The sequence below is a fragment of the Lissotriton helveticus genome, chromosome 1_1, assembly GCF_964261635.1.
Source record: "Lissotriton helveticus chromosome 1_1, aLisHel1.1, whole genome shotgun sequence".
Lineage (NCBI taxonomy): Eukaryota > Metazoa > Chordata > Amphibia > Caudata > Salamandridae > Lissotriton > Lissotriton helveticus.
In genome coordinates this window covers 2,129,091,488-2,129,105,381 of record NC_136057.1, presented here as the reverse complement: position 1 = coordinate 2,129,105,381, position 13,894 = coordinate 2,129,091,488, and the positions used below count along the sequence as shown (strand labels likewise).

The 13,894-nt window shown below is 42.6% G+C and overlaps 1 protein-coding gene across 9 annotated transcripts in view; it reads left to right on the top strand.

The window, feature by feature from the left end:
- HFM1 (helicase for meiosis 1) overlaps window positions 1–13,894 on the top strand; it is a 4,349,684-nt gene that overhangs the window by 2,273,267 nt on the left and 2,062,523 nt on the right. For 8 of the 9 annotated variants that reach the window (XM_078646278.1, XM_078646275.1, XM_078646244.1 and 5 more), the window contains 3 exons: window positions 11,952–11,995; window positions 12,139–12,240; window positions 12,340–12,485. In XM_078646278.1, coding sequence (XP_078502404.1) covers window positions 11,952–11,995; window positions 12,139–12,240; window positions 12,340–12,485 — 292 coding nt within the window. The remainder of the gene's footprint in view (window positions 1–11,951; window positions 11,996–12,138; window positions 12,241–12,339; window positions 12,486–13,894) is intronic. The other variant, XM_078646235.1, reaches the window with a different exon arrangement.

Here is a 13,894-nt window from a genome sequence, read left to right as displayed (position 1 = left end):
ACGACAAGCTTTGTATCGGCCACATCTGAAAAAAACCCTCTGTTCTTGTAGCCACCCCCTGTGATCTGTGGACGTAGCAGTTTAACTATGAACCAGAACGTCTTTTACGGACTTGGCTTTATGATAGGTCATCGGTAGATATGGTGGCAGGACCTTACCAATGACTGGATCAGTTTTGATTAGATGCCAATGTTTGTAACAATCTTTCTCACTGCACCTGATTCACTATTGTAAGTAATGATCAGTCCCATCAAATGAGGATCCTCTTGTTTTTTTTTCTTTTTATGCCCTAATGGTTGTTCTCTGTGTGATAGTGCTACCTTACTGCTGGCCACTACTACATGCTTTCTTTGCCCTTAAAATCTCACCATGGGAGATACTCTACATCAAATTCTCCGGGTGATGACTTCTGGCATGAAGGATACTTTTGCCAGCAGTGTATTTACGGTAAAGGCAGGTTTTGATGTTTCCTTCCACTATTTTGACTGATATATCCAAGAAGTCCATCTCAGTGTTATGCATTTTATGTGTAAAGCCCAAATTCAGTGTGTTGTTAGCAATATGTGACAAAAATCATCTAACACAGGGTCAGGACCTTCCCAGATCAGGAATAAATCAAGTCCAAAACACAATATGGTTTGACCTCTTTTATTCTGATCTGTTCAAACATGCTGCTCTTCCCACCTTGCAAGTTTGTATGTTTTGGTGCGATTTTGTAATTTTAAATTTCTTCTGATATGATTTGGACATGGTATTTTGTGTGGTTGTTTTTTATTGCCCCAAAATAGATGCTACGTGTTTCTTTACAATATATGTGGGCTAGTGTGACAGCGTTTTGTGTGTTTTGGGATGATTGGCTGACGATTTAGCCACTTGGCTGTATCATCTCATTTGTGTTCTGTCAGCACCATCTGTAGGAGCAAATTTGGTTAATCTTTAAGAGACTGCTCCATGATTTGGAGTTTTGGAGTTACATTCCTTTTAGCCACCGGACAATAACAAGTTTTATGAGAAGGAAGCGAAATATGCATTTAGCATGTATATATTATGCCGGATATGCTACATTTTCACATTCTTTTGCGCCATATCCTGCCTCTGAAAAGAGTCATACAAACGTTGTAATTAGTCTATTTCAAAAATACTCCATTTACATTATGTATGAATTTGTATACAATGATGAGAATTATCGAGCACTGTGAGTTTCTCATAGATTACCTTTATGTCTATTGTTTTGTGAAAAACCTCTGTTTTTAAGGGAAATGGGCAGTATGTTTTTCTGTGTAACAGGCCTGATGAAGCTCGAGTGAGGGCGAAACGCATTGCTGATTAAAACAATCTGGAAATTGAAAACTGTGGAGTGCGAGTTGTCTGGAGTATTTATTGTTTACCCCAGTCTGCCAGAATATTAATGACGGGTCTTGCACCCGTGTTCTCACACCGGCCCTGTAAGCGTGCAAGAGACTGGTTTTACACTGCAAAGATCTTTATAAGATATATATATATACACGTTACTGTTAACTGAATTACCGGGTTGGGAGAGTTGGCATCTTCACACTGACATCGATTTTCATTGGATTGCGCTTGATATTTCATTCTCTACCACTCCAATGTCAACCCATGACAGCTGTGTGATCGGGAGGCTGCAGCCGAGGTGCTATTCTTTAATGTACCTGCTGACAGTGCAGAAGCAGTATGATAGATTGGCAGCACAAATGGAAAGACATAAAAAGCCTTTTGAGAAATTTGGAAAAATGACAATAAAAAATTAACTCACTAAATGGTGGGAGAAGAAGTCTTTAGAGAAGTACCGCGATGCTGGGAGAGTACCACCAGGGTTGCGAGTGTTAATTGCGCCCACCTTTGAAAATCCTCATCCTCAATCCTGATCGGGAAAACGGAAAACAAGAAGGGGCAAGAAAGGACAGAGCAGAATCAGTTACACCCAGGGTGACCCTTAGTAAAAGCAAGAGGGGCAGATTATAGCTGTCCAAGAAGAAGAAAAAACCATAATTAACTTGTGGGGTAGAGAACTCAATTCAGAAGAAATACAAGTGTTGAAACTAGGACTGACATTTTGTCCTATGTCAGAGTTCAATTATACCCAAACCCGTATCAACCTTTTCAAGTATGTGAGAAAACTTAAACTGTTGAAAGTACATCTATTACATCCAAACAGTAAGATTCCCAGTGAAGATATCAGGGAAGTGGACACTGCTCTCCTAACTGGCAATGACCTTGAAGCCCTATAAGCATTACAGGCTCTGGAAAACTTGCAAGGATGTGGGATCAAAAAAGGAGATGCCAACACGACTGCTGCCTCTCATGAGCCGGCATCATACAAACCAGTGGTAAAACTAAATTCAAGAGAAAGTCTAAATTCATTTCACAGACCCCACATGATGCAATCGATGTCTTCAACGATCCAAGATCTTAAAACCTTGAACACCAAATGAGAAGATAATCACGCAATCTTAACTTACCTGTGATCATGCTGCTTGAAAAAAGTAACTCTAAAGATTCGAATTGATAGAGAACAAAAATATTATTCACTGAGCCCCTCAACCTCGACGTCAAGCAGGTCCTGCTTGCGGTCTATGAAGTCCAAACAGTGGTGAGTCAGCTGGGTGCGCAGTATGCCGGTGTTGCTGCACATATAGTGCTTCAATGGCCCCAAGGGCAGCCACCGCTACCACATGGCTTTGCCCTTGTTGGGCTTGACACCTGCTACCAACATGCAGGGAAGGTGGCACTGCACCCAGAAGACGAGTGCTATCTCTTACTCGCCAAAGATAGGACGGGCTGCATCCCCACTCGTCGCCATTGCCCTCAGGGGGTGCAGGTGGGGGAAGTTCTGCAGCTGGCGCTGCTGTAGTAGCAGCAACATGTCTGCCTGCTTCTGTAATGGAGTCCAGAGTTGGGATGGGATGGGTTGGGAATCAGGACAGAGAGTTCAGATCAGGAAAGTATGAAAACAAAATACAAAACGTAACGCAGACTGAAACGCAAGTAAAGAAATAAAAACACAGGGAAGTCAGAAAGTAATAAAATCAAGCAGAAAAGATGGGATTGTGATCAAATGGAATGAATTGTGTTTGGCTTCAAAAAAGGAAAGCAGTATAGTAAGCTTGGCAGGAGCATGCTGGATAAAACAAAATGGGCGCATGTGCTTAGTTGTGCACTGTGAGGTGCCGTTCATGCTGATTTTTCAGTGCCGAACATGCTTTCCACCTCTTGGCGGATCTCCACGGAATCTCGCTAAGTTTTTGTGTAACTCCACGGAATTCTGCTGAAACAAATTCAGAGAGTTTCACCCACCCATATTTGAATGTCAAAAATAAATTGAAAGTCAATAGATACTAACCAATAGTCTAGTATGTGTTCAAATACTTCTTCCAATTAAAAGATACTCTACAATAACCTACAACAAGAAAGGCTCACAAATGTAATGCGGAGATATCAAGATTATTCTAGCGGCGGCCATTGTTATGGGAACCAGGGCTCTGCCCATTCCCTTTTGCAAAGTATGATAAGTGTCTGTGAGGCTGAGCAAAGGTCAGCATGACAGACACTCGCCATATCAGGGAGCTATTCTTTTTACATGCCCTAATGCGCAGACACCCTGCAGCCTGAGCCAAGATTTGCAGGGCTGAAGGTCTTATAGCACTGATGCCAGTGACATCATAAGCCTGACAGCCCCTGTCAGGCTTCTCCCCCTCATGATGGGGGGTTGAATCATTGATAGAGTCCTCATTGATAGTGTTCTCCCTGGGCACTTCAGGTTTAATCCCTGAAGAGCCCAGGCTGATTCTCTATCAATGATGCCTCACACCACCCTTTTCTTAACCCATCACAGAGTGGGGTGAGATCATCAATTCAAACTAACCCCATGCTGCTCCGTGACAAGCTAGGGAAGGTCTTTCTCTCATTGACTAACCCATGACAAGGTTATCCAATTATAGGAGGTAGCAGAATCTTCTGTTTTCCCCTTAATTCCCCAAAGTCTGCAGCGCCTTCCTAGGCCTTCCTACTTCTCCCTCCCACCACCCACTGGTCCTGACGTCACCTCTGCTGCCGTGTAAGTGCTTATTAAATTTTGGATGCATGTGTGTGCATATGAATGTACATGTTTGTGCACGTGTGGTGTGAATAGATGTGTTCAATTATGTGCCTGTATACCTCTGAATGGTGGGTGTTAGTATATGTGTGTGCTTATGAATGGATGAGTGTGAGTATCTTTGCTTGTAGATGGGTGGCATTCAGTATGTCTGTGCGCTTACGAGTGGATGTGTCACGTGGCCCATAGGGACATTGTCAGTGCCGCTGATACTGCCGCCCATCTAGATGGCCCATTTACTGACCCTGATTGGATGCTTGCTAGCACCCTCCTCGGGAGGACTCGCCCTGAGCCTCCTCGAGTATCTGACGTCCTAGTTTGAATTGGAACTTACCTTGTGACGATGACCTTACTTCCCCTACTTACCGTTTTCATCAGCTTTTAGTGCCCAGCACCCGGTGGAGTTCAGCAGCCGCTTCCTGAACATCCAGAAATTTGATTCCTCCAAAAACGTCCTGAGTATCCGTTAATCCTACACGCCACGTCTTTTGATCTATCCCATACCATACCTTACCTCTGATACCTTGCAGTATTTTTTGAGTTTTTTGCCGCCTGAACCATCTTTTTCAACCTACCTCCAGTGTTCAGATACCCCCACTCCAAGGAGACACGTGCCCTGATGAAGGTGAGACCTACAGTAGGTCACACACCGAAACGTACGTCGGCACCACTACAATAATCTGGTGAAGCCTATCTGAACTGCTCATTTATTCATTGTTTTCATTTAATCATCATTTGGAATTTTTTTATTGTTTAACATTGCAACATATATTCTTTGATAGCATACAGTTTTTTGTATTTCTTGTACTTTCTGTTACCCAACTGGAGACATAACAACACTGTACTCAGTAGGATTCCCTGGTCTCCTGTTCTTTGTCCTACTTAGACATTATGGTCTTCTCCCTTTGTAACTTTTAGATTTGTATTCAATTTGAATGAGTAGATCCTTTCAGGATCAGGACGCATGTGATTGGATGAGTATGTGTTGGAGTGATTGCATGCATGATTGTCCTCCGTGGGGGTATATAATTTTCTTCTAATTGTGTTTTTTCTGTTATCGTATGTATTGAAATTCATGAATTGTTTATGTATGAATATTGATTAAAACTTATTCATGGATTTATATCCTATTTTGGTCTGTTGATCTACTTTCTCCTGGGAGGGAGTTTACATTCATAGTGACTTTATAAGCACTGATTGATTAAGTACAGGTGGAGATTTTTGTTGCCTTATTATATTGTTCCTTTCCCCTGCATCTCCACCTATAGCATTATTTAGGGGTCCCCTTGACTTATTGGAAGTTTTCACTAAGTTAGCAAGAGCACGTCTCAGTCTGCTTGCTGCTTTGCGCACATTACTATATATGTCTTTATTTTTACATTACTTTTTATGGTTGCTTTCACATGAGAACTCATCATTGTGTTCGCTCTCTTCATGTTCCCGGGATTTTGACTGAACATTAAGTGCAAGGTCTAACAACAATGCCCCTTGTAATTTTGTTCGGGCCAGACATTAGCCCCTAGACAAAACACATTGCTGCATCTGTTGTTTGGACAACTTACTTTGGTTTTTAGTGGGGTACACGATTTAGGTGAGATACACTTGGAGAGGGACCTTTCCAGGGAGGAGAGCGCGACAGCACCTATGGTGTAGATTACCATCAATAGGCTAAGGTATGGGGTCTGCTGACAAAGCTCATAGATCTTCTAATGTATAATAATACTGTTCCGTAGCAAGGGAAGGGAGGTTAGGCTCTATTGTCTTTCCATGATGACATCATGACATCTCCCTTCATGATTTATGGAGTAGTTGCTAAGCTGACTATATTTGTACTATGCATTTTCCTGCTAGTTTTGGCACGTATACTGCATGTTAGGGCACGTTACTTAAAATAAATATTTTAAACTATTTTGTGTCACTGTTAGATCTTATTGTGGACAAGTACAAGAGTGCGACCGAAAGGGTGTGTTTTGTTACCGCAATTCCTGGGAGTTCTGGGAGTGTTGTGTTCTGGGGTACCAATCATTTGTTTCTCTGTGAGTAAGTAGGGGAGCAAGTGAGACACTATAGCTAGTAGGTCCTGGGCTTGTGGGTACTGAGGTGGTAAGAAGACCCAGTCCATTTACACCCAGGTCCCATAATCTTGCGTATAGTTCTGTGTTTGTGCAGAATCCCTGCAACATGGTGCTTTTGGAAAGTGGGTTATTGGTAGGGGCAAATGTAGGTCTGCCACTGGCAATAAGGACACTAACACATGATAGGACCCAGCTTAGGTCTTAGAAAATTATTCCTATGCTCAACCCTTGGTAACGTGGCTGTGAGCAGACAGGCTTAACTTCAAAGACAGGTATGTAAAGCATTTAAAAACACAATTTCAGTAAATATTTAAGACACAACACAAAATAAAAATCCCACACCAATTTATAAAAATAGGTAATATTTTCATCTTTTAAATGTCACCAAAACGAAAAAAATCCACTGTAGAGAGCCAGAGATATGAATTTTTAAAGATTAGTCACTTTTTAGTGCTTAGAAACCATTTAGTCATTTCGTTTTCTGTGTCAGGGACACACCTTTATAAATTGTTCTAAAGAATTTTCTCACCACTGTGGTGGGCCACCTTCTTCAGCAAGCGGGGTCCAGTTAGAACACCTTGATGGAGTTCTGTTTGCGGGTCCCAAAGTATCCAACACACAATCCAAGGTTCTGGAATATCCTAGAGGGTCCTTGAAAGTGTGAAACTTCAATTCCGCAATCCACTTGAACAAAACCCTTACAAATCCACTGGTACTCCAGGCTTTGAATTATTTGTGGAGCTGTCCAGGTGAGCTCTGTTAATCTGTAGCTTGCAGGGAGTCCACTGAGTCCTTTTGCAGCAAGGTAATCCACAGGGCTGCAGTTTCACTTGACGGAGTCTTCAGAGGTCAGGTCTTAGAGTTCCTTGCACAGCGAAATCTGTTCAGCAGGACACTTCTTGCTTCATTCAGTTTCAAGCAGCAGATCTGGAGGGCTCTGCCCCTCTCAGATACTTATTAAAAATTATCTGGGTCAAGCACCGGGTCACTTCTGACCAATGAGAGCAGGGCAACTCCTCATAGTTATGACCAAATCCTGTAGAGTGTGGCATTAGTTTGTCCCAGAGTGTATCATTCTTCCAAATCCATAATGGCTGATTTTCCAGCAAGGAGGTAAGAGCTGGCTAAACACACCCCCTGGGATGGCTTATTTCCATGGACTCTCCCCCTACCATCTGCACATACCTTCCTTAAGCCTAGCCCTGACTCTGGGTCAAGAGTGTCAGATTGAAACTGAAACCCAGGCCTCCCCTCTGCCTTTGAAGAAGATGGTTTACGACTCCACCCCCTGGCCTGGCATTCCTATAGACCAGCAAACTGCCCTCCCAGCAGAGGGGTTCTTTATCATCTCTTTAAAGCAGCCTGGCTAATCCACTTAACTCGGGCCAATCAGGGCAGACCACTGAAAGGCTGAATTTGGACTTACAAACAAGAAAGCCTTATAACTTTTTGTATGTACACTTTAGGAGAAATTCAACAATATCATATTGTTGGATTTACTACTAACATTCTGGGAAGTCTTTGAATGGTCCGGCAAGTCCTCTCCTATCAATATTTATTAATCAATAACTTCCTACCATGTTAACCTGTGGGCCATGGGGTTTGCAATCGGGAAAATTACCTGGGCCACTTTTCTAGCACCAGGGCTTATAAAACCATATTTTATAAGTATTTCCCTAATTTCTACAGGACCCCCACCCCCTTTGCAACTAGGGGAGACTTCAGGGGTTCTGAATCTGCAGAAATATTGCAGATCCTCCATACCCACTTCTTCCAGCATCCAAGTCGAATTTGAGAAGCTCTTTAATACAATGTGGGGAATGAAATATAAAATTTCACTTTACCCAGGCATATAAAAACTCACTTTTTGCTGACAGTTCCAGTCAGCAAAAAGTTGGGGTGCCCAGGGCACAGAATGACTTTGCAATAGGTGCCATCAACGTTTGATCTGGTACTTATTCACAGGATCCCTGAGTTGCGCTTGTGCTTGTCCATGGTACCCTCTCACCATTTACGGAGACGTCCGAGGTGAGGGGGCTTAGCCTCCTATACTGGTAGATTTATAGGTTTTTCAAGCTTGAATTTTAAAAGGTTTTGTTTCTCTTTTACACCCAGTTTTGAGCTACTGTTCTCTCTGTTTATTTGTCCCCTGTCGTGGGGGTTACAGCATATTTAACTCAACGTGGAGTCCCTCATGCAGGCGCTGATTTCATTTTTGTTGTTGAAGCGGATGCGGATGAACGCTTCGTGGTTTTTTACTCCTGGGTTACATTTCCTGCAGTGGATGAAAATGATAACTTCTTTCATGAATATACAACACCTGCAGTTTTGCGAAGTTATTGCCCTCACGCATTATTTGAAGTTCCGTTAACAGCCTAGGAGCATACCATTAGGTTTAATGGTGTCCTTCCTCACCTTTTTTCCGTGGTCCGTTTAAGCCCCTTATCGGACGATTGGGCCACATGGCCCGCTTTGGCAGGTTTTACATTGCATCCAAATTATCTTGGTGTTACACTCAGAGAGCTGCGTCAGTTACATACATCTTTGATTCATATACACAGAAGAGTCATACAATTTATGTCACATAATATTCAAGAGACTCTGGCTGGAACCGCTCCTCAGCCAGCAGGAAATGGTGGTGGGTTTGTCATTAATCCCATCATGATGAATTCAGTGATGGGCAAGCATCCTCAGAATAGAGATGATTTGCCATATTGGTTGGCAGAAACATTTGAGCAACTAAATGCTGTTTTCACATACTATTCGTGTTGAGAAACACAGGATCCTTACAATGAGTTTGCCGAGTGGTACTGTTTCCCCTTTAGCTGATTACACCACCTGTGGACGGTGTTTGCTGCGGTGTACACACTGTGCTTTGGCACCCCCTGCATGAGCGTTCTACCGAGCGTTCTAACGAAGGTACAAATGAATACAGGGCTCGTCCAGCACGGGAATTGCGGATGAGATTAGTGGGCATGTTCCCTATCATCTCTGATATGATTCTGGCCAAAATCAAAGGTGAGGCAGTTAGCTTGCAAGAGCGTCAACTCCATTTGGCTGTGGTGGACGTTGGCAGGCAACGTCAGTTGCCAATTATTATTGTGTATGTGTTTATTTCATTGGGTCGCAATACTTTGGTAGTAAGACTTTTTACTCAGGTTAAAAATAAGACTCATCCTGAACAGGAGGTTCACCAGTCTTTCCTAAAAACACTTGGAAAAAAATTTGTGGCAGCAACAGCTGAAGCCTGGTTCTCCTGCTGGTTTGCCACCACCCGACTCTTCTGAACGTCAATAGGATTTGCGTGACTGCTCTAAACTTAAGACACCTGAGAGGTTTCAGGTTCTTGATCCTTGTTCTCCTCGTTCCTTTCAGAAACCTTCAGATCAACAGTTCGGCGGGGGAGGACATCAGGATCGTAGAGCAGGCGAGTCTGTGCAAACAAGACATGTCCCGCAGCGCCAGTTTGACGTTAAATTAATTCCGGAGGAACCACCTCCATATCGAGCCCAGTTTCAGAAGAAGAAAGTTGCCACTTTGACTGCAAAGGATGCCTCAGCTGGTGAGAACCCTGCTCCTCGACTGGAGATGGGCAGAGGTTATCATAGTGCGACAGACACTCCACCAGCGTCAGGAGGCAAACGCAACTAACACTTTTATTACAGTAGAGACAGCTGATACTCGAGTTGCACCTCCTGATAGACTTTATGAAGTAACCCTCCAAATTGAAGGTGATAATAAACGCCCAGTTAAAGCAGTGTTTTGGGAAAACCTCAATTCTTCTTATGACATTTTATTGGCGGAGGTTGATTGGCCTCCCCCTTTTGTACAAGCATCGTCCAGAGGGGAAGATGGTATTCTTCCTAGTTTTTGGAAGTATGTTCCTGATGATGACAAAATGGCTTATGCATCCAAGTGGGCTTTAGCTTTAGCCCCGGTGTCGTATCACAGTCAGGCAGGTTGGGACGGGGGTTCCCCGGTTCATGTGATTTCTTTGCATCTCACACCTCAGTCCCAACCAAAGTATCCTATCAAACGAGACACAAAAGTGTCGGTAAGTGAAATCTTGACCCAATTGGAATATCAGGGTGTAAATGAACCCTGTGTTTCATCAATGAATAATCCTCTTTTTCTGATATAGGAAACCGGACAGTTCATATCGCATAGTTTTGAATAAAGACTTTTAAACAGTCACATTCGTACTTTTGCGGTTCAGAACACACATAGTTCTACATTAGTGAATAATATTGTTTGCAAAAAAAGTTAAACTACCTTGGAAATTTCCAATGGATTTTTCAGTCACCCTCTGGCTCCTGAGAGCCGCAATTTGACTGCATGCATTGTGCTTGGTAATCAGCACGGATATGCGAGGTTGCCTGTGGGATATAAGAATAGCCCTGGTGTGTTTGCGGCACGCATAGTGTCCCTTTTACATGAGATCGTCCCTGATGCTTTCTCGTATGTTGATGATATATACTTGAAGGATGATGAATTGGAAGGCCCTCTTCCTTAGAACAGGGTGGTGCATCACAGATAGACTCAGACCTGGGTGCTTCTGTTTTACTTCCTAATGAACCAAGAGCAGAGTGTTAATTAGTGACACCTCGTCACAGAGTGGGTTGGGGTCAGAAAGTCTCACTGACCCCATCCCACTCTGTGATGAGTAAGGGACTTCAGCCTTCTCTCATTGGTTGAGACAATGTCAGTCAGTTAGAATAGGTGGCAGTCCCATCCCTCCAGGAAGCATGTGGGCTTCCCTCCCACCACCTGAGATCATGACAGTAGTCTGGTAAGTTTTTATTTTTTGCTTGGTGCAAGCGTATGTGGGTGTATGTCTGAATGTATGTGAAAGGTGCATGCCTGCCGTGAATGGTATTTGTGTGTATGTGCTGGTGAATGGTGGGTGTATGTGTGTGTGCTTGTGAATGTTTGGGTGTAAGTGTGCATGTAGATTGGGGAGTGCAAGTATGTTTGTATGTCCGTGTGTATCCCCCTGCCTCCCGCCTGCCTCCCATATGCTCAAATCAACTGTGAGGTGTCACAAGTATGTCGACAAAGAAAGGATATTTGTATGCCTGTTCTGTCGAAATCTATGCAGCATTTATCAGGGTGGGTCAGCAATGTCGGTGGGCAAAGATACCTAGTATGGGAATACTTCACTCACTTCTGCATTTGGTCAATACATTGTACACATCTACTTGATAAGGGTTCAGTTAAATAATGAGAGGTACAGGACTGATGAAATCATGGCCAGAAATAGCCTTAACATGACTGCCTTCTTGCACCATTAAAGTTAGCATTTTATTTGTCAGAATTAACGAAGATCTTTTCTAATGCTAATGAAAGGGCTTTTACTCTGACTCCGATATTAGGATAAATGTACATCCAACAACTTTTATTAGCGGGTAAGAGAGAAATAAACATTGTAACGGTGAAATACTTTTTTTTTTTTTTTAAGTATTGCATTAATTAGCTTTTTTTCTTTTATTTCCTTGTAAATTTTAATAATTGATTGTTAACATTGTGCTTTTATGGGCATTCGTTTTCTTTTAAACTAGCTGATACCTTGGTACTTAATAAGTGGATGTAGAATTATTTCATATTCAGTCTATGGCTTAGAAAGACTCCACATGTTGAAATTAAACATTGTGTACTTTATTAAATACGTTAGTTCCATATTCGTATACTTGTTTTTCTGAGCGTACTTATTTAAAAAAAAGTTGTGTTTTGCCACAAGTAACTCCAGGCTTCTATCACTACAGGCTTCAAAAGTCTGCACTTTCGATAAAAGACTCAAAACTTAGAGGTAGGAGAAATTTCCCATTTCTCTAAATAGTTTTCCGTTCTTTTATGTTATGTTATGTTTAAGGATTGGCAATGCCATTAATTCTTGAAAATAAAAATGATAATATCTGCCATAGAACTCATATTATTTGGTATTTATCATAGAACTTATATTGTTTGGTGTTGGATACCATCATGCTGGTGTTGACTTATCAGACAGAAAAATAATTGAAGGAACCTTTACTGCTGGAGATCTTCCTGTCCTTTGTGAGTAAAGTGACACAAGATACAAGTTTTGTTTTTTCAATAAATTATTGTGAACCAGATGAGGCAGTTAAACCAACTTACTGTTTTTACTTCTTGCAGTTACAACTAGTACGTTAGCTATGGGAGTAAATCTACCAGCACATTTGGTAGTTATCAAGTCTACAATGCACTATGTTGGAGGAATGTTCCAAGAATATAGTGAAACTGATATTCTGCAAATGATTGGAAGAGCTGGGAGACCTCAAGTAAGCATGTATCAATGTAAACTTATTTGATCAGTTATCATCTGAGAATATTAGAACGACCAGAAGTTTATTTTTATTTTATTTTATTTTTTTAAAAACCTTTATTAGTGACAAAATAAAGAGTACACAGCTTCATGCCTACAACCTGCGCCCGCAGGCCGGCAGCTATCGCTGACAGAGTCATGCGTGTATTTACATCTAGCAAGGTAAGGCAACAGTCATTTAACACAGCATGTCGCCAACAACCCTGTTGGGCCGGCCGCGATGTAAAGTCGTTGTAAGCTGTTTAAGGATGCATTATCTAGCAGGTAATTTAGCAAGGTATATTCAAACAGTATATACTTGAGGTTCCTTTTATCATTTATAACGAACTAAAAAAAACCAACATAAACTGTTCCCTCCCATGATTTCTCCACCATACTTAGTATGTGGCGTGAAGTAACTTGAGGTGCTGAGCTGCAGGGCGGCACTGTCTGTGTCGAAAAGTGACCCGCGTCGGGGATAATGGCACTCTGCACCCAATTAACCTTTCTGACTGACATGGGAGGGGAGGGGAGTAGTCTATGATCTGATCTGCGAGTACAACAGTGTATAACGTTCTTTGATGCTGTGCTACATATGACATTCTAGTGTAGTGCGTAAACAATCTGGTGATGGGGATGAACGGCACTCAAGCCATCAGCTGGGTAGCTGTTGCTGATATGGTATGTGTTCTAGTCTCCTGCAATATCAGGACAGCACAGTGTCCCGAGTTATCCGCCCCCGGGCCTATCATGCAGACTGACTTAAAGTGGAATGATGCATAGGGGGGGAGGGATTCTACTAGTCCCCGCTATCTGGGATCCTGGTTCAGGCTTGGGTAAAGTGGACGGGTTAGCTTAGCTGGTTTCTCTGTTATTTCCCGCCTCTGACGAATCCTTGCCCTGCTCACGAAGAAGATATGTAGTGAGGGGACCCCATAGGTCTTTAGGATGTGACTTTCATGGTAGAAGTTCTGCATATGTGTGCAGTTGCTCCTGCCAAGTAGACATCATGTTCAACCAGATCTTGAATTTAGGCGCCCGACCCCGGCCCCATCGACACGCAACATGGCGTTTAGCTAATAGGAGGCCTAGCGCGAAAAATTTCCTATGTGCCTTTATCGCTGGATTCGACTGGCCCAGTAGGGCTATTTTAGGACAAGGTACAATGTCCACCCCGATCATGTCAGACAAGGCCTTAAATATCTCATCCCAATATGCTGCTACAGCAGGGCACATCCATGCCAGGTGGATGAAGTCTGCACCTTTGCTTCTGAATCTTAAACAGCTGTCATTTTCCCGAAGTCCAAAACGGAACAGTTTGGCAGGGGTATAGTAGAGTCGGTGTAAAAATGTAAAATGAACCAGTCTGAGACGTGCATTGCCTGT